Raw genomic sequence first — 20,051 nt, 5'->3', positions numbered from 1 at the left:
GCCATCGAAGCCGACAGCAACGGGCCAGTAGCACATCCTGGGCAGAGCTTTTCGCGACAAAAGGGAATCGCCATCGAGCCTTCATCTCGGTGACGCTCGGCATATTCGCTCAGTGGAACGGCGTCGGCGTCGTATCATATTACCTTGCCCTTGTACTTCAGAGTGTTGGCATTACATCTGTGACGCATCAGACACTTATTAGTGGGTGCCTGCAGATCTGGAACCTCTTTTTCGCCGTGCTAGCTGCTGTCAACGTAGACAGGGTTGGCCGTCGCCCGCTCTTCCTGCTAAGTTCAGGTGGCATGCTGATCAGCTACATCATTATCTCGGGCTTGTCCGGCAGCTTTGCGCAGACGGGGTCGAGCTCCGTCGGCCTGGCTGTCGTGCCATTCCTCTACATCTACTACGGATTCTACGATCTGGCCTTGTAAGTCATACTCCTGTGCTGTAGTAGCTGTACCCTGTTGTCTGACCAGTGATGAAGCACACCCCTCGTGGTCTCGTATCCCGCAGAGATCTGGCCGTACCAACTTCGTGCCCGCGGCATTGCCCTGACGCAATTGTCGACCTACTTTGCCATCTTTTTCAACATTTTTGTCAACCCAATTGCGCTGGATGCTATTGGGTGGAAATATTATATCGTTTTTGCTGTCATTCTGGTTATTGTCACAGTCACCGTCTACTTCTGTTACCCGGAGACAAAGGGCCACTCTCTGGAGGAGATGTCCGTTATCTTTGACGGCGTAGAGGCTGCCATCATATCGGAGAATGCCGTCATGGCTATCAAGGGAGCCGATGTTGATCACAAGGAAATGGCCTGAGCTTTCAGAGCAATAGTGTGTACCAAAAAAACGACAGACAATTCACGCATTGTTGCGCTCAGTCTGGTTGATGTGCATCATCTACAAAAACTATGGAACGGTGTCACATCAAGCTGTCTGGGTCCTTAAAGTTCCTACAGATCTACCAGGTGCTCGACCTTGTCACACACTGGCTCTTGGTGGCCTCGTCAACTGGGGCGTGGCGATCAGGGTGGCCATACCATTGGTGGCGTGAACAAGAATACATCTCTACCGGACGCCTAAAATATCGGAAATCTGGAAACCCTGGAATCGGAAGCATTGTCGTCGGAGGTGACCAACACAAGGTCTGTGGATGACGGTCTGAAGTGCAACCTCTGTCATGTGCTGAAGGGCGGATTTCATGCGGTTACAATTGAATCGCGAGCTCGCAAAACTTGTTTGCATTCAGCCTGCCATCTGTGATCTACTCCAAGACACGTCTCGTGTAAGCGGGTCTGACCGGCAACAGCACGTCCTTTTACAGTGGATGAATGATGAAGATCAGGCAAGCTGTTCATCGATTCAACAAACACTCCAGTCCCAGCCTAAGCATGTCTTGAGAAAGGCGATAATTTTCGTTGCTCGTCTGCTCGCTAGAGAATCACCAGGTGCTGCTGATGCTGGACTAACTCCACGTATCAGCAGGCTTCAGCGCCATGCCGAAGCAGGATAAAAGCCGGTGGATTGGAAGACATGGTTGTGCGCACGACAGACCCATGGCCCCAAGAAGCACCACGAGCGTTGGCACGGAGACGTGGCAGCCGACGGAACGCATGAACTGAAAAGTCGTGACGGGACTTGATTGGCGTTATGAGGTTGGGCGAGCGCAGGCGTGTGGTTGACTCGACTATAGTGGGTGATGCGCCGGCAGAAAGGCAGGCCAAGCCTAGAGTTTGGTACCGGTCCACCCCATCGGATGGGTCAGGATGCATGACACACGTAGCCAAGCCCTCTTCTAGATGCAAATCGGTTCATCATTGAAGAGAGTCATCGAGAGACGTAGATGGAAGTCATGCCCGGCCGGAACCAGAGCAAGGGGCCGAGATCAGAGGATCGGTGACGTGACTTGACAGGTAGTTTGATGAGCACTGAGAGCGGCGGGGGCGGGAGTAAGCGATATGGGCGGGTTTGAGGGGGTCATCGTGGCTCCCAGGTTCATGCGCAAGGAGGACACTCTTTTGGAGGAGAGAGCAAGGGCTCTGAATCATTCGCAACGTGCAAGAGAAAGGGAGGTCGGTCGACCAACAACCCAGCTGTCTGGGCGGCCTTTGAACCGGCCATGTGGTCGGATAGAAGGCCGTGGACTGTCGATCTCATTGCACGAGATTGGTTCAGGTATAGACCAGAGAAGGGGGATAAGGAATGTTTCACGGAGTCATGACGGGCAGGCATTCGTCCACATCGTGTCGCACACAAACAGCTTGCTATCCGCCACTTCTGCTCAGGACGCCATGTCGGCCACCCTTTTTCATATCACAGCGCCCGACCACAACCACCAGCAAACAATGGCGGCCTCAAAGAGCAGCAAAAGTCCCCCTCGCGTCTGCTATACTCGCGACGCGATTGGCGAAGGATGAGCTCTAGGGCCGCGTTTCATAAATGGCCCTTGAGGGCACTGAGGGCTCCTTGGAACCCAGCGCTCCGTCGCACCACGAGCGAACTTTCAGGGATTCCGAGACGGCCAAGCGTCCAATCGCACCCCCGTAGATGCTCACCAGGTCCCCATAATAGCAGCGTCAGCCGTCTGTTCTCACCACATGCCTCACAAGTCGACCGGATTTGTACCTCATCGCCGGCGTCGGGGGCCCAGATCCGAGCCCTTGTGCTGCTTGGGACTCGGGTGTACGGCCGAGTATGCCCACTCGCGGTCAATCGGACGACGATAAGGCCGATTTCTCAAGAACCACACTATTCGAGAAGGGGTCGTGCTCTGTGCCCGTGCCGACGGAGAGAGGAGGCCCAACCAAGATGGCTCGCGTTTCAGACTCTTTGAAGCACCTCCTCAAGAGTCCGGGGGCTCAGGCAAAGGGGAGAGGGCAAGCTGCTGCACATCAAACTAGACAGTCCGCATCATCGACGTCTTCATCCCAGTCACCCTATAGTCAGTGAACTTATTGTTCTGACGTTGATCCTCTTGGTCCCTCCAGCCCCCTCCTCTCCGCTGATTACCATCGCCCCTGGGTTCATCCTCACGATCTTGACATTACTCAAGATCACCACTACCAGGTAACATCGTGTCCGCATCACGCGTTTGCTTCCAAGTCTGATTACGTCGCCACTGTTCGGTCTGGCTTTGACCGGCTGGCGGCGCTCTCCAACGCCACTTTCGACCAGACAATGAAGACCGAGACGGCCTCTCTCCTGCTCCTCGCCGCCCTCAGCGTGGCCGAGGAGCTGACGCCAAATGATGTTCCGCTCGCCTGTGCCAACATGTGCGGTCCAATCGTTGAGCTGAGCTTCAAGTGCGATGTCGATGGCACCGATGACCTGCGAAAGTTGAAGAGGCGGAAGATATCCAGCCTGCAGCGGCAGCAGCAACAACAACAATCAGCACCGAGGGCCAAGCGTCAGGCCGATCCAGAACCGCAAGCACCAGCACCAGTTCCCAGTTCAACAAACAATCAACAAGCAGCCGATGTCATCTTCATCCCCGGTTCCATCGGCAAGTTCAAGACAATACCGACGCCCTTACCACCAGCCGACACAGGCGTCCCCTCGATGGCCGTCACGCCCGCCGCTCCGGCACCAACACCACCAGTCCTCGATCTGCGACCAACAACGACGCCGACGAACCTCAATCCCAACCTACCCATCCTTGCGACGCCAATTCTTCCCTCGGGGCCAGCCTCGACGCCCCTCGCAACGACTTCGTCCACGCAAGTGCCGCTGCCCGTTGGCAATGACGCAGACGCCGGCGACGGCGCGGACGCCGGCCCCGCCCCCAGCAACAGCCTCAATGGAGACGTCGGCGACATGGTCGACGACGCGGGCAACCTATGGCCCGGGCAGAAGGGGCGCCAAGCGGCAAGCGACCTCGAGACGGCGTGCATTTGCAGCAACACGAGCTTCAACGTGCGGCGTGTTGCCGGCTTGTGCGGGGACTGTCTGCAGCAGGTCTCTGGCGATCAGGGGCGTAAGTGACACCACCTTCCCGCGACTGCGACTCAAGCATCTTGAGAGAAACAGAAGACACGATGCTGACTACTGGCAGCGATGAGGGCGATTCTGTCATCGTGCAATTTCACGACGGAGCGGTATGAGCCGGAGAAGGAATCGCTCGTCGCCAACGTCAGGGTCGAGGCGACGAAACCGAGCTTCACGCAGACTGCGGCGGCGGCCTATTCGTGGCGCGTCTCGGGTCCGATGTGGGCCGTCGTCGTTGGAGCGGGCATGGTGCTCGGGATGGCTTGGTGATGATTGCGAGCATGCGTGTCTGTCTGTGGCGGGTTATGAAATCGGCGTTACACCACTACTCGATACCATTGTTTCTTATTGTATGTATATTCTTTCTTCCAACATCGTTTCATGACGACAGAGAGGGCTTCGCCTCGTGTTATTGGTTCTCGCGCAGCAATCGACGGGCCTCGATAGCTGCTTCGCGGGCCTGATATTATATAATATTAGCGGCCCTGATAAGACGGCCTGTTCCCCAGCAAATAAACCTAGAAACTAAAAATCCATGGCCAATTCACTGCTTGATTTACAAATCTTGGATCTTGTGACAGGACCTGCGTGTGTGCGCGCGTTGGTCGACTTTGCGTCCCAAGGACTCGAGGATTTCTGGCACTCGTCGGCCCGCCTGTTTGACTCGTTGACGAAAGGTCATCATCTCCGATCTTGGGCATGGGCGACTTCGTCTTGTATGCCTTAGTAACAACATTCAATGAACTCCCAAGGGTCAGCCAACTGCATTCGGGCTGTGTGCTGGCCTATCCCCGACGCCGGCAGTGCCCGATTGTCCTTCATGCGCAGACTGTGGTCCGACAAAATCCGCACGATCGACATGGTTTCGGCATCCGATGAATCCCTAGCCGACTCGGTGACCGTGGCTCTAGCAGCATGCTACTCTCAGCAAAGTTCATTGTCGTCCAATCAGACCCCACACGAGGGAATGTCATTCGAAGAGCATTGACAGAACAATGAGCACAGTAGAAATGACGCTCGAGCCGGGTGCCGAGCAGAATAGCCGCAATCATGTTTCACGAGAATGGTCGTTGGGGTTCGGTGCGCCCAGCCAGGGACGTGAAGCTGAGAGTGTGCAGTATTCGCGGCCTCTGATTGGTTCCTCAACACAGCCACGCGATGCGAGTCGTGATCAATGGGCGAGTCGTTGGGCGTAACCAGAAGGGGAAACATTGAGAACGTGGTGCTGGTCTGATCTGAGGAAGGATAATCGAGAAGTCTTTGCCTGCTTCCAGAATCTGTGATGAGATGAGGGTACCATTTCGGAATATCGTCCCACGAGGTCTCACGACCTCCCAGTCCTCTCTCACTTCAATAATATGCTGCTGCCAGCTATCAAGACCAGTGCCTTCTCTTGTGGGCCACAAAGTCAATGATTCCAGTATGGTCCTCGTGATAGTACTGCTCTGTAGTCCTTCGGCGCAGTCGTAGCGACACGCATCTTGATGACCCCACAAGTGAAGCCATCACGACATCAAGGTCGATCTAAGGGTCCACCTCTTTAGAACCATCGGCAAGGTACAGACGCGAGCAGTGAGCTCGGCCATCGTTCACTGCGGACCCTGTCACTTTGCCCATGTGTGCCATCGATTCGCGCCACCTGGGTCCCCCAGTGTTCCCAGCTAACCTCAGAACTACCCTTGACTCTGGCTGCCCCTCCCCCTCTCCCCCCCTTTCGTCATGAGCCCCTCCACATGGCACCCCCCCCCCCATCACTGTACGTGACCTACCTTACCTCACTTGCCGACAGCGAGTTTGACCAACCGCCATGCACGTCTCCCACCACGGTGCCATCCTGTGAAGCATCAGTGCCCAGAACGGGAAGACGCGCTGCTGACCGTCACATGGCCTGGCCTGGAAGCATGATATCTTGGGCACAGCCTGCACATACTCTTGACGTTAGCATCAAACACCTCCCTCGCCTTCTCCTCCTCTTAAAATTCACCAAGGATTCTAGCACCAGTACTGGACAAGCTCAAGCTCAAGCTCCAATACCGGTAACACAAGAAGCGCATTCGCTCTAGCCCGCTGAAATACCTTTTCTCAGTATTCAAGCCCGTTTGTTTTGGGAACGGCAAGCTTGATCAACTCCTCCAGCTGACTGCCCTCGTCAAGAAGCACAGCAAGGGAGCGGCGTCAGGCTCTCAGCGCAGCTACAATGTCTACGTCCCCCTTACTCCCCAAGCACGCCGGCCGCGCCGCCGCGCTACCCGCCCCATGACAACGCCGTCTTCCCTACCTCCCTCGTCGGCAAGCGCATCCTCCTCTGCACCGAATCCTTCGGCCCCGTCAACGGTGTTAGCCGTACGACCCTCATGCTCGTCTCTCACCTCCGCGCCCACGGCGCGCGCGTCGCCGTCGTCGCGCCCCTGAACCACACGGAGGGGGCCACTCTGACGGGGCCCAGTGGCGATCAAAGTAAGAACGACGACGATAAGAACAGCCAGGATCCTCTCGTCGAAGTCCGCCTCCACGGCTACCCACTGCCCTTCAACCCCGAACTATCAGTCGTCTATCCCGTACGCGTCACGACGCTCTTCGCAAGAACCTTTGGCGCCGACGAGCCGCCAGACCTCATCTACCTCGCGTCGCCGGCGTCGCTGGGGTTCCAGGTCCTGCTGCAGATGCGGCAGCAGCCGTGGGAGAAGCGCGTGCCCGTCATCTGCAACTTCCAGACGGACCTCGCGGGCTACTGCGCCATCCTGTTCCCGCACCCGCTAAGCACCGTCGCCGTCTTCGCCTTCGCCATGGTGCAGAGCTACCTCTTCCGCCACGAGAGCGTGCGCACCATCTTCTACCCGTCGCGCTTCGTGCGCCGCTACCTCGAGGCCCAGGGCGTCCAGCGGCACAAGATGGACGTCCTCCGCCGTGGCGTCGACACGGCGCTCTTCCGCCCGGACCGCCGCAGCGACGCCCTGCGCCGCGCCATCGCACCCAACGGCGAGATCATCCTGCTCTGCGTGTCGCGCGTCGCCGGCGAGAAGGGCTTTGACTTTCTCGCCCGGGCCGCCGCCGCGCTGCGAGCGCGCGGGCTCAAGTTTGTGCTGTACGTCGTCGGCGGCAACCGCAACCGCGAGGTCGAGCGCGAGGTGCACGGGCTATTCGACGGCCCGCTGCGCGACGAGGGCCGCGTCGTCTTTGCCGGGTTCAAGACGGGCGAGGACCTGGCGACGGCATACGCGTCGGGCGACGTCTTCCTGCACTGCTCCGTGACAGAGACATTTGGGCTCGTCGTGCTCGAGTCGATGGCCAGCGGTGTGCCTGTCGTGGCACGTGACGAGGGGGGGGCCGAGCGACATTATCGACGATGGGCCAGTGCGGTCACCTCGTGCCGGCGGAGGATCTGGACGGGTTTTCGACGTGTCATGGGGCTCGCCGAGGATAGAGGTGCGCGCGAGGAGATGGGCAGACGGGCGAGGGAGATGGCGTGCGAAGCGACGTGGGACAAGATCAACAACCAGGTGGCGTGGCGCATGGCCGACACGATCGAGGAGCGCGAGAAAGAGTTGGCGCAGTTGGCGCCGCCGGTCAGACACGCGCCGCTGTATCGCCAGACTAGTCAGTTGGCACCCATCTACGGGTGGCTGTCGACAAAGGAGGCCGCACGCGAAGTCGTCACGTCTCGCATCGTCGATGCGAGGCTCGCCGGCGGATTCGGCGTTGTCATGACGTTTTGGGTCTTCACCGGGTTGTACCTGGCCCTGACCGAGGTTGGGCTTTGGGTGCGCGGTATGATGCCGCGAAGAGTCGGGAGGGCTTCTTCGGAGACGGACGGACGTTGACCAGTGGCTCGGGACGGGACGGGAGGGGAGGTCGGAACAAGGCGGTTATCTTGCTATCTCAGGAACAAATACTGACTCGGGAGCGGGTACTGGAGTGCGTCTTCTCGAAAGATTAATGATTCATGATATCATGGGGGTCAGTCCATTCGCAAGGTATAGCCATTTGGGGTGGGGGGAGAGAAAATCCCCTGATCAGGATTCTTTTGTCGTTGCGCGTTGGTGTTTGGTGTTCGATTACAGCGGACGATGACTTGTTGTGCTCGCTTTCTTTGTGTTCCATGGCTTCGAGATACCTCCATAGACCATGTCTTACGCCACGGACATGACTCAGGCGCGAGATAAGAACGGCTGCATTGGTACATGAATACGACTACCTCTTGATGGTAGGGATGAAGAGACGTGCGCGGCGTGCATGATTCCAGGGTTGCATCAAGGGAGCCAGCCACCTGGTTTGGTCGTGCTGGTCCAAACAATGGCTCGCCATCCGTGTGCCTGTGTTTGCAGCCGGCAATGACTGAAAGTTAGGCCTGCATTTCCCCCGTCCTAAGGCATGAACAGGGTCCAACGTATCAGAAGTAGTTGCTGCTTAGGGACGAGCACTCTTCGCGTTCGTCACAACGTGGGGATGCCGGGGCATCCCGGGCTGGAGAGCGTGATTCCTCGAGTTGGTGTGATATCCATCTTGGGATCATTCTCGCGCACACATAAGCAGCGCAGGCCACAGGGATGCATTGTTGGACTCAAACGAAATTGGACGGCCTGTACAGGTCTGACTCTTCCATCACTTGACGTTCGGCAGTGGTCTTCTTATCTGGACAACCGGTAGGCCTGGTTGCGTGGTTACGATGTCGATGCATCTTTGGTAGTCTCAGTGCGAGAACATGGTGGTCTTGATATGCACAACGAAGCTGCTTGTCGCCTTCACTGGTCTGAGGGTCGCTGGCAGAGAGCTCGAAGGTTCACTCAGAAGCGGAAACCCCTGCGAACTGACACCAGCATTGGAGGCCATTCAGAAACCGCCAGTAGTTGGAAAGGCTAGATGGTCTTCACAGCATACTAGCTCTGTGGCGTTCTGATGGCCAAGTCGTCGGCCAGCATGATGGCACCGATATGTGTCGGTCGAGTCAGCATCAAAGCGGCTGGGCGAGGTTGGTAAAGTGTGCTTTGATGTTGGCAGGAGAACAACATCGAGGAGAGGGTGAACGAAGGAGCGACTGAGTGTTGGTGGCTGCTGTACAGGTAGGTTCATGGTGGCACAGACCATTCCAGCCACGCCAGCCAGCCAGCCAGTTGAATTCCAGGTACGTACCGATGTGGCCAAGGAACACTGGAAGGAGCAAATGGCGGGAGGGGCGAGTCGCAAGGGGCCAATCAATGGCAAGCGAAAGCGGCAAAGGGCAAACGGCAAGGGCAAACGGCAAGGCGGCGGGTGGCTTGATCCTGCCTCCGACCGAGTCGGCAAAGCCGAAGAAGGAAAACACGAACAAGCATCACCAATTCGTCTCTGCATTGCATCTCCCCATCTCTCGCTTCTAATTATGCCCATCAACTCATCAACCCCCATCGACTTGTCATCTCCCGCTGTCAAGACCCTCGGCCCAAAGGCTCGGAAACACGACATGGCTCCGCTTTCTCCAGACATCGACCCATCCTGCGCTGTAGCTTGACCACCCGCCTGCCTCCCAGAGACGCATCCACCAGAAACAAAAAAGGCCAGACCCGCTCTTTGAGTAATACTGCTGTGTCTGCAGATCCCGCATCTCATCGACAATTCGTGGTTTCTGACTCGCCGGTCCTCGGAGACGTCGACATGCCACCTCTCAGCACCCCTCTGCGCTTGACCCGCCGGCACATGGCTGCCATGGGACCAGACCCTGTTTGTGCTTCCCCGCGAGTCACGACCATGGATAATCATTCCTCAGCCAGTTACGAAGCATCCCCGGATTCGTTACTCCATCCTTATCTCGCGCCTCCGTAGCCTCTCATTGGCCTAGCATTTCAACGACTCTGCCCTCTGAGTGATGCTTCTGCCCTGCGAGTCTTTTGTCCTTGGGGATGACCCCTCGAACCCAAGGAACACGTCCAGAAACGCGACCAAAGTCAATTCCCTTCCAGGCAAAAGCCACGCCCGCCGCCCCCGACGGCTTTCCCCAGCGCCCGGCGGCGCACGCTGCCGATGAAGCTTTGGCCCGCCTTGCTGTCACCACTCTGACTGGCACCCGCGGCCGCTCGCTACCCTCATTGGCGGCGCCGAAGCTGCCATCTATCAAAGGGACCCCCCTCTCTAGCCTTATCTCTCTCTCTCTTTCCCTCTTTCGCGCACCCAAGCGCGCCATGGCAGATATCGATCCCGTCCCCAGTCCCCAAGCTGATACGACCCGCTTGTCTTATTCCGGCTCTGCGGCCAAGAAGCGAGGCCGATGATGGAGGGGGAGGGGGGCCTGGACGATGCAGAGAGCCGAACATACTTCCATGAGGGAGAAGAAGATGACTTAAAAGCCTCCCAGAGGCCCCGTTGAATCTGAAGAGGGTCGTTGTTACTCGTGCTCAGGCTAGTGCTCTCAACGACGACTTCTCACGATCTACGCCTCCCCTCTCGAACCAGGCTTTTTACTCGGCCAGCCGCTCAGCAACTCACCCACCCACGCAGCCGTCGCACATCGCCCACCTCCCACCATGGTTGACTGGAAGGCATGGTGGTCGCCCGCCCCCTCGCTCGACATCCCGGGCCTCGAGACGGTCGACCTCGCCGACAAGGCCATGGAGCGCCGCATCGTCCGCAAGCAGGACCTTCACATCCTGCCCTGGGTCTGCGTCTCCTACCTTCTGAGTATGTCGCCCGTGTCTCCAGAACGGCCCTTTTGCTCCCCCCGCTAACACCTCAGACTACCTTGATCGAGTCAACCTCGGAAACGCTCGCACATTGAACAACGACACGCCCGAAGACAACATTGTCACGCAGCTCAACCTCACCGGCCAGCGCTACAATGTCGCTGTCGCCCTCTTTTTCGTGCCTTACGTCCTCATGGAGTTCCCCTCCAACATCCTCCTCAAGTACTTCTCGCCCTCGCGCTGGATCTCCCGCATCATGGTCTCCTGGGGCATCATCACCATCTGCACCGCTGCCGTCTCCACCTACGGCGGCCTCATCACCGTCCGCATCTTTCTGGGTCTCGCCGAGGCTGGTTTCTTCCCCGGTATCATGATGTACCTCTGCTTCTGGTACAAGCCCGACGAGCGCGCCACGCGCATGGCCATCTTCGCGTCCTCCGTTGCCGTCGCCGGTGCCTTTGGCGGCCTTCTCGCCACGGCCATCTCCTTCCTCAACAACAAGGGCGGTCTCAACGGCTGGCAGTGGCTCTTCATCCTCGAGGGCATCCCCTCCGTCATTGTCGGCATCCTCATCTGGTTCTACCTGCCCGACTACCCCCAGACCGCCGCCTGGCTCACTCCCGAGGAGCGCGCCTTCGCCGTCAAGCGCCTCGGCCCCTACGCCCCATCCATGACCGACAAGCACTGGGACAGCACTGTCGCCAAGGAGACCCTCTCGAACCCCATGTTCTGGCTGTTTGCCTGCCAGTACTTCCTCATGGCCAACTCTCTCAACGCCTTTGGCTACTTTGCGCCCACCATTGTCGCCTCGCTCGGCTTCTCGGGCCACAACGCCCAGCTGCTCACCGTCCCGCCCAACGTCGTCGCCATGATTGTCATCATCAGCAACTGTCTGCACTCTGATCGGACAAGGGAGCGCTCGCGCCACGTCATTGGCGCTCTCGTCTTCGTCGGCACCGGCTACCTATTGCTCGCTGTCGTCCGTCACTGGGGTGTGCGCTACTTTGCCGTCTGCATCATTGCTTGCACCAACGCTGCTGTCCTGCCCTTTGTCGCTGTAAGTTCTCGCCTTATCGTGCTCGCTTGGCCGGTCCATCCACTAACAAAATCCAGCACCGCACGGCCACCGTATCCGGCTCGACTGCCACAGCCCTCGCCACGGGTGGCATGATCGCCATCTCCAACTGTGGCGGTATCTCGGCCCCCTTCCTGTTCCCCAAAGTCGACGGCCCCATGTACTCCATGGGCAACTGGACAATTTTTGCCTTCCTCATTGTCGCCGCCTGCATGACCTGCTTCACCTGGTACATGTACGGTAGCCATGCCGGGTACCGCACAGGTGCGCGTGATGAGAATGGCAACCTCGAGGTTCTTGATGCCACCTCGGGTGACCCTGATGAGATCATGAACAAGGCCATGGGTCTCGAGAAGAAGAAGGACCTGCAACAGGATGTGTAACTTGGACGACGGCATGACTTGTTTTTAGCGTAGCGATCAAAAGTCTTTAGCGGAAGGCCTTCGCGCCTCGGAATGTATGATGATTGACAGTGGCTTGCCTTGATTCTTGAGCTCGCTATTGATATGCTGTGAATATATTGCCTGAAGTGCGTGTTATGACACCACGTCAGTTCACGAATACCTTGCCAAAGGAACAAGGGGTGTACGAGCCATTCAGTGCGCCTCAAATGTTGGTATCGGGGGCCCATGGCTTGGAGACCCGGATGATTGCCCGAAGTCTGCATGCTTGGTCGATCTACGTCCCATTGAGGCGTTAGAGGTTGGCATTGACGTACGTCTTCCCCCCCGCGCATCGCCATGATGCAGGCTATATCATCAGGCTCCACATCAATCAGGACCTGGCAGCGTGTTCTTCACGAATTGTAGCGTCTAGGCATTGCCTTCTTCGACAAGACGGGCTGTGTTGGCGAGGCCACGTCGGCGGACGTCTAGGACTCGCGACTTCTATGTAGAGAACCGGAACCCCCTCGATTCAATATGTTTGGGAAGCCCAGGCGGCACCTACCTCAGGCACCTCGTCAGGATTTCATGCTGGAATGATAAGTCCATGACTTTACGTACGACTCAGACAACGTGCCAGTCGCGAACCGAACGGTTCGAGTGTTGCTGACACTTGACGGATGATATACAAGAGTTTCCCAGAGACGGGTCTCGTGGCCAGCAGATCATGATAGCGGCTCGTTGGATGATGGCCCGTTCATATCTGGGGAATGATGGCGATAGAAAATCTGCGGTGGTGATGGTCCAACGTTTCGAGGCGACGCCCAATCGAGGAAGACATCGTATGCTGCCTTGGACGGGGTCAGACGAAATCGCAAGGGCCGGATTTACTCGGATGCCATACAAGATCATGCGAGACACGACAATTACTGGCTTTTATGGACACATGTTTTCCCCCAGACGCTATCGATTTCAACTGTCTTGGGTGCCGCGCCCAAGGCAGTCCAACTTGTTTGATCAAGTTCTCAGGAGATGACGAATTGCGCTTCAACGCATTGACTTTGCAAGGTACACTCATCAGAAACGCTGTCAGCGAGGCACTTCGTGAGATGGGTTGCCATGTTGCTTTGTACTGTGCGGAGAGCGAGTGGCAGAAAATGGGAAGATCACTATAAGCTTCACAGTGCAGCTCGTGGTCAGGTGGTCAGCAAAGAAACATCTTCGTTCAACTCCATCCACATCACTGGCCACTATTGACATTTGGCAGCCGTTTCAAAATTCCAGGAGGCCGTTGTTTCGTGTCATGACCCCTACTTCGTCTGAGGTTCGAGACACGACATCGTCCCGCCAAGTGGAGCCGTTGCGACATCAAAGCAGGAGGTCTGAGATGCGAGCTCTCGCTGAAGCTACGAAGCTCTGTCTTACCTCAATCTGACCAGACTTCCCGCTGACCCAAGTTTCGATCCGACCAAGTACAGACGAGGCACAGATACTGCAACCGGAGCCGACCATGGACTCTCAACCGCTGACTTACCAGGACCTCTCACCCAGAGACGAGCACGACGAGTCGTCGTCCGCGACTGAAGTCGAGTCGGTGTTGCTGAATGAGAAGGACCGCGAATGGCATGATGTGTTCCTCGACCCGCCTACCAGCCCACGAACTGCATCATCTCTGCCGGCACGGTGGCGGAGACACCACTGGATCATCAATACCGTGTTGATCTTGTTTAATGTCGTCATGTCCATGGTGTTACTGTGGAAAGTCGCAGGCGCACCGTCAACATCATTACGACAGGTCGGTGGGGACCTCATCGCTGACCGTCCACCGATTTGTTCGCTGCTCCAAATCCTCTGTATTGCTTCGCATAACTGACACTAATCTGAACAGTCGCCACGAAGGTGATCAAATGGGAGTCTGATCCCTCATTTGTTCCCAATAACTCCGTCGAGTTCTTTGAACAGCAAACAGTCGACAAATGGCAATCCCTCCTGCCAGGTACGTGGAACCTCATCAAATATTTGCTGCTAGGCGAACTCGCTCATGATCAAACAGTGAACGCACATCGCGGCGATGGCGAGACGTTTTCAACGACGTCCATGACGCATCAGCTTCACTGTCTGGTCAGTTCATGGCGTCGCGCAGTAGCCTACACACAACACTGATACATCGTGTAGTTTATGATGGGTCGTGTCTACGCCGGCGTGACGCAGAGCAGGACCGCGGAGCTGCCGGCAGACTATCATGCTCACTTTCTTCACTGCATAGACTACATAAGACAGGGCATCATGTGTTCCGGGGATGTCGCTTTGGAGCCACACACTCCAGAAGACGCAGATGATTTGGGGGCAAAGGATGGAGGGTGGAATGGACTTCATGGTGAGTGACCGGCATGCCGAAGATGAATCTGACTACTGACGACTTCAAGTCTGCAAGGACTACGGACAAGTTTTGGAGTACCTGGATGGTAAGCACTGCACAGCTCGCCATACACAACAACGCTGACATGGCACAGAGCAAATACAACAAGGTGGACGAACGGTACTGCCCATTGATGATTGACGACATATAGAAGTAGCGTGCTCATTGACAGAATCAAGAGCAAAGTCCAGTTCTGACCATCGTTTCTGTGGCTGTGTACACGGAACCCCAGGCTTACCGGTATGTGATCTGCAGCACGCCAGTTAATGTTGTCCAAGCCTCCTCAACTTCCACAGGAACATCCACATGTCCGATGAATCCCTTTCCCCTAGGTCCATAACCGTTCTCATCATCCCTCAACCTCGGAATTTCTCCAACCAGTAGATCCAGAAATCGTCGCACGTCCCACAATCCCGCCTTCCGCACACCCGTCGGACCAGTGTCATCAAACTCAAAATGCGCAATACCATCATCGACACAGTCAGACGGCTCGACTGATGCATGTCTGAGCGTGACAACCGGTACAAAAGTCGGCCATGTCACAACGACAGGCCCCGTCCTGATTCCCTCGTACGCCTTTTCAAAACATGCCGCAGTACGCCTGCTCATCGTGGCATCCTGCACCACGACAATGGACCGCGGAGACGTCAATCCCCTCGCATCCAATACCTGTTTGGTCTCGAGCGCATTTGCGCCGCAGTTCGTTGACTTGTCCTCGACTATGATTGTCGGTGCAAAGGCCTCCGGCGGCACGGCCAAGTCACAATCGTCACGCGTCTTCACCGTCAGCCCAAACCAGCGCTCTGCAATCATCTGGAGGACGCGCGCCTCGGGTGGCTGGGCGTCAAGTGCATCGGCCAAAACGCGATAGCGAGGATGTCGTCGTACAGCAGCGTACATGAGAGACGTCGAGTGGCCAATGCCGCCGCATATGACAAGGATGAGATTTCTGATGTCCAGGAATTTTGAGGTTAGCTTTCGCAGGCGCCGCCTCTGCGAACTCTTCTTGCACGACCTACCGTTGCCTCAGAACCGGATCAGCTCCCGATAGGGCCGAGAAGACATCTTCGCCTAGGGACAGGATGGCTGAGCCGCACAGGACGACGACGTCGAACTGGGGGTTGGTCTGCGCAGACGAAATGGGGCTTGTGGGGAGGGAGTCGAAGAAACGATTGACAGCGGCTGCGTCGCGGAGCTGCTCGTGGGCGAGGAACGAGGAGAGAGTGTTGATGGCGCGGAGGGTCGGCAGACTCATTTCGAGATCTATGGTCATGCTCCAGTACACGTCTGAGCACGAAGAGTTGAATACTGCAGTATGCGTGATGGGGGTTGACAGTAGAGATCCGTTGATGGGCCTGGATCGGGAATCGGCTCCGGTTTCTCGCCGATCAACATGTTCAGCGCCAATACAGCGCCTGTACATTTGAAAGTCGGCTCGGGCCGAACATGTGCTGCGACTCTCATACCCCTCACCCACACCTTCAAAACATTCTCATGGGCGACGCTGCCGATTGCGCCTCGCACCAGCGGCTCGACGCTTGGGTCGACGCTCACTTTGATGAAGAAATCAGCTTCCTCCAGAGCCTGGTCCGTCTGCCCACGGACACACCCAAAGGCAACAATGCGCCCCACGCAGAGTTGACGGCCGACCTGCTGCGCACCTTCGGCCTCGAAGCCGAGCGGCATCCCGTGCCGGAGGCAGAGGTTCGCGCCTACGGCATGGAGTCCATCACCAATCTCATCGTGCGCCGCCGCTACGGCCCCGGCGGCCGAACGATCGCCCTCAACGCTCACGGCGATGTCGTTCCTCCCGGCGAGGGCTGGACCCGCGACCCGTACGCTGCGGTCGTGGAAGATGGAGTCATGTACGGCCGTGCCACCGCCGTCAGCAAAAGCGACTTTGCGAGCTTCACGTTTGCGGTACGCGCCCTCGAATCGCTGGGCGCCACGCTGAAGGGCGCCATCGAGCTGCATTTCACCTACGACGAGGAGTTTGGCGGCGAGCTGGGTCCCGGCTGGCTGCTGCGCCAGGGCCTGACCAAACCCGACCTGCTCATCGCCGCGGGCTTCTCGTACCAAGTCGTCACTGCCCACAACGGCTGTTTGCAGATGGAGGTCACGGTCCACGGCAAACAGGCCCATGCCGCCATCCCGGACACGGGCGTCGACGCGCTGCAGGGGGCCGTGGCGGTCCTCAACGCGCTCTACGCGCTGAATGCGCAGTACCGCGAGATACGATCGCAGGTCGAAGGCATCACGCACCCATATCTCAACGTGGGGCGTATCGAGGGCGGTACGAACACAAATGTCGTACCCGGCAAGGTGACCTTCAAGCTCGATCGGCGCATGATCCCCGAGGAAAATCCTGTCGAGGTCGAGGCTGAGATTCGTCGGACCATTGAGGGAGCGGCAGCCAGTGTGGCCGGCGTAACCGTAGATCTGCGCCGACTCCTCCTCGCCAAATCGATGCGCCCGCTCCCAGGGACCAAACCGTTGGTGGAAGCTATCCAGACGCACACTGAGCGTGTTTTTGGGGAGGCAGCGCCGGCGATTGGGACACCACTTTACACCGACGTGCGACTCTATGCGGAGGCGGGCATTCCTGGTGTCATTTACGGCGCCGGCCCGCGGACGGTACTCGAATCGCATGCCAAGCGAGCGGACGAGCGGCTGCAGCTCGAGGACCTGAGGCGTGCAACCAAGGTCATCGCGCGAAGTTTGCTTGATCTGTTGGTTTAGTTGCATGCATAGAAGGCTAGAAAAGATTTTTACTGATTGAGTTGCTTACACTTGCTGAGTAGAGGGCACACAGCTGCCTTTTCACGCTTCGTAGTAATTCACATGTCACGTCCTGAAAACTTGTGCAAGAGGCCCACGAGGTCGATTCATTCAGCCCTCTAATTTGAAGGATATGGATCCAAGAAAGCATGCATTCAGACGCTGCCTCTAACTACTGATGCTTCAGCCATAATAGCGCGCCCCGGTGGAATCTCTCGCGTCGCCATGGTATGCATGATCAGGCTTGTGGTGCAGACCGCAGCGACTGTCATCTTGCTCCATCATGATGTCAGCTCACGCATCCTTGGTTCCGTACATGTAGTGATCCTGCAACCCTGGAATCCTACCACCAAGACGCGGCATCCTCTAAATGGCCCGGCCTGACGGTTGCCTAATCAATCATGCAGGACGAATGCGCTAGCTTCAACGCCATTAAATACATATATCCATCGTGACCCTCTCGCCACGCGCGAGTCCATAGGGGACGAGCTATTCTTCCACTGGGCGGCTTCACAACACTGAGTGGCCAACACGCAATGCCGGTGACAACGCGCGCACAGGAGTCAAGAGCTCGCGCCGAGACTTGTCCTATACTACAGCTCAGCACCGAGATCCACCTCCTCATCCTCCATCATCTTCTGCCCTCGATCGAGTCAGTCCACGCCGTCTCCAAGACGTGCAAAAAGCTCTACGATGTCGCGCTCAACCTCACAGTGCACACGTTTCGTTATCTCGGCGGAGAAAGCCGCCTCGAAGATAATCTTGACCGCTTCACCGCCAGGACCATGCAGTTCGTTCGCTATGTGACCATCGCCAAGCCGCACCTAGCCCAACACGTCAAGTGCGTGGTTCTTGGCCAGCTCAATTCCGAAGGCTGGGGCCAGCTGAGCAAGTCTAGGGCGCCGAGGGGCGAGGAACTGGCTCTCTACGAAGGCTTGATTGAGCATACGTTCACCGAAGCAGACAGCGAAGACTGGAAGCTCTGGCGGTCCCAGTGGCTGGCAGGGCTGGCGAAGCTGTCTGAAGATGCGGAAGTCGCCCTGCTCCTTGTCGCGTGCCCCAACATCGAAGTTCTCCTGATGGAAGAATCGATCGAACCGGAGATGCTCAAGCGCGTCATCAACGTGGCAGGGCAAAGGGGCGCAAAGAGCTCGAGCCCGGGCAGCTCGACCGAAGTAGACACTCCGCTACGCCACTTGAAGGAGCTGTATATGGAATCGGGCGAGTTCAAGTATGGCCACTGTTCGTTTTCGGACTTTGCCCATGCGTTTCACATTCCAAGCCTGCGATCCTTCGAGGTTGTCCGAGCCAACGGCGAAGACTTTCGTGCCGAAGATTTCGAAGCCTTACCCAAGCGGTCCTCGAACGTAGAGGAGATCATCCTGCGGGCGTCCTGCATTACGCCAAAGGTACTCAAAGCCATGACCGCCGTACCGAGGGCCCTAGTGTCGTTTGAGTACACGAGAGGGGTTTACCACATGTACGACGAGGAGATGAAGCCGCGAGACCTCGTCGAGGCCGTGGTCCGCCATGCCGCTTCGCTTGAGAATCTGCACATCAACTCGGAAGATGACTGGCCCACCGGAGGAAGTCCAGAGACTTTCGTCATGGGCCTTGGCCTGAGGAGGCTGTCAGCATTGAAGCAGCTGGCCGCCGGTATGCAGGCCTTGACGGGAACACGCAACCCTTATCCTCCTCAGAATGAGAACATGAACTACGATAATCTCCCCGAGGTCGTCGAAGATTCGCCGAGGATGGTCGAATGTCTGCCGGAGAATCTTGAGTTCTTGCAGATTCAAGCCTGTGGGAAGCCTGTCCTGCCCCACGCCCAGGAACTCTTGGACGCGCGCGCCGCTGGCCGGTTTCCACGACTTCGACACCTGCGGCTCTTGTTTAATAAGGAGCTTATCTCATCCGACGACATTGATCTGCACTATGATGAAGGCCTTCTTCGAGTAGAGGTCTTTCTTCAGTCAGACGAAAATAGACTCTACGACCTCATCCAGATCGTGGGTCGAAAATGCTTAACAGCCTGCACGCGCATTTACTCCTACGACATTCGGGACAGATGGCTAAAGTACAGGTACCAGGATGTTGCGCGTGCAAGGGTCAATGAAGGGGTTTTATACGAGCCAGGCCCAGGGGGGATGACGGAAGAGAAGTCCAAGCTGCCGTGAGACGGCGTGCGTATTCATGTCTAGATCGGGTGTCATTATAGGCTTTTCAACCAAGTTCAAATTGACATTCTCCTATTGTGACATGTAAGCTATGCCGTCGTACTCAAAGGTGCCATGGCCAACGTTGGGTCGTGATCGTGCAGCACATTCCACATACTAACCGATGCGGGCTGAGGGCCATGTTGGTTCAAGGGACGCGTGTAGTTCGAAGCTTGGCTAGAAGACGACATCTGTGCTGAAGTAAAACCATATAATCACAAAGTTTGTAGAGGGTCCGAATATTTCTGGACGACGACAAACCTCAACATGACTCAAGTCAAGTCCATTCCAATCGCGATTGCGAAGCTAGATACACGTGGGTAGTATAGCTTGCCCCCTCCCTGAGAAGTCAAGGTAAAAAAAACCACAATCCATCAAGATGGTTCGACTATCAGCCAAGGATCCCATATCTCATGCGAGGGACAGACTTGACGTCAATACACCGAGGTATCACCTCGTGGCGACGTCTGGCGCACGGAGCAAAAGCAAAGCCCAAAGCCTAGCACGTTTGCACAGGCAGGCAAACTGCGCAAACCGCGAA

At 56.9% G+C, this 20,051-nt stretch overlaps 7 protein-coding genes across 7 annotated transcripts in view; all 7 read left to right on the top strand.

The window, feature by feature from the left end:
- The window catches only part of VDBG_08535 (sugar transporter), a gene marked incomplete at both ends in the record, with an annotated part of 1,576 nt that extends 755 nt beyond the window's left edge, over nucleotides 1-821 (top strand). The window contains 2 exons of the mRNA XM_003001444.1: nucleotides 46-427; nucleotides 485-821. Coding sequence (XP_003001490.1) covers nucleotides 46-427; nucleotides 485-821 — 719 coding nt within the window. The remainder of the gene's footprint in view (nucleotides 1-45; nucleotides 428-484) is intronic.
- A 2,358-nt stretch (nucleotides 822-3,179) lies between these two features.
- Nucleotides 3,180-4,256, top strand: VDBG_08534 (predicted protein; the record flags this gene model as incomplete). The annotated part of the gene is made up of 2 exons (XM_003001443.1): nucleotides 3,180-3,975; nucleotides 4,054-4,256. The coding sequence occupies 2 exons, from the start codon at nucleotides 3,180-3,182 to the stop codon at nucleotides 4,254-4,256; spliced, it is 999 nt and encodes a 332-aa protein (XP_003001489.1).
- A 1,613-nt stretch (nucleotides 4,257-5,869) lies between these two features.
- On the top strand, nucleotides 5,870-7,807 carry VDBG_08533 (glycosyl transferase; the record flags this gene model as incomplete). The annotated part of the gene is made up of 2 exons (XM_003001442.1): nucleotides 5,870-6,022; nucleotides 6,149-7,807. The coding sequence occupies 2 exons, from the start codon at nucleotides 5,870-5,872 to the stop codon at nucleotides 7,805-7,807; spliced, it is 1,812 nt and encodes a 603-aa protein (XP_003001488.1).
- Nucleotides 7,808-10,483: 2,676 nt separating this feature from the next.
- VDBG_08532 (phthalate transporter) lies at nucleotides 10,484-12,097 on the top strand (the record flags this gene model as incomplete). Its single annotated transcript, XM_003001441.1, has 3 exons — nucleotides 10,484-10,582; nucleotides 10,659-11,696; nucleotides 11,753-12,097. The coding sequence occupies 3 exons, from the start codon at nucleotides 10,484-10,486 to the stop codon at nucleotides 12,095-12,097; spliced, it is 1,482 nt and encodes a 493-aa protein (XP_003001487.1).
- A 1,510-nt stretch (nucleotides 12,098-13,607) lies between these two features.
- VDBG_08531 (conserved hypothetical protein) lies at nucleotides 13,608-14,657 on the top strand (the record flags this gene model as incomplete). Its single annotated transcript, XM_003001440.1, has 5 exons — nucleotides 13,608-13,892; nucleotides 13,997-14,093; nucleotides 14,151-14,218; nucleotides 14,273-14,474; nucleotides 14,611-14,657. 5 exons carry the CDS (start codon nucleotides 13,608-13,610, stop codon nucleotides 14,655-14,657), a joined length of 699 nt encoding a protein of 232 aa, XP_003001486.1.
- Nucleotides 14,658-16,010: 1,353 nt separating this feature from the next.
- Nucleotides 16,011-17,255, top strand: VDBG_08530 (acetylornithine deacetylase or succinyl-diaminopimelate desuccinylase; the record flags this gene model as incomplete). Its single annotated transcript, XM_003001439.1, has 1 exon — nucleotides 16,011-17,255. One exon carries the CDS (start codon nucleotides 16,011-16,013, stop codon nucleotides 17,253-17,255), a length of 1,245 nt encoding a protein of 414 aa, XP_003001485.1.
- A 575-nt stretch (nucleotides 17,256-17,830) lies between these two features.
- Nucleotides 17,831-19,471, top strand: VDBG_08529 (predicted protein; the record flags this gene model as incomplete). The annotated part of the gene is made up of 1 exon (XM_003001438.1): nucleotides 17,831-19,471. The coding sequence occupies one exon, from the start codon at nucleotides 17,831-17,833 to the stop codon at nucleotides 19,469-19,471; it is 1,641 nt and encodes a 546-aa protein (XP_003001484.1).
- Nucleotides 19,472-20,051: the final 580 nt, after the last annotated feature.

The sequence above is a fragment of the Verticillium alfalfae genome, genomic scaffold (genome assembly GCF_000150825.1).
Source record: "Verticillium alfalfae VaMs.102 supercont1.12 genomic scaffold, whole genome shotgun sequence".
Classification (NCBI taxonomy): domain Eukaryota; kingdom Fungi; phylum Ascomycota; class Sordariomycetes; order Glomerellales; family Plectosphaerellaceae; genus Verticillium; species Verticillium alfalfae.
The sequence above is the reverse complement of the archived record's forward strand: the minus strand, read 5'-3'. Positions and strand labels throughout refer to the sequence as shown.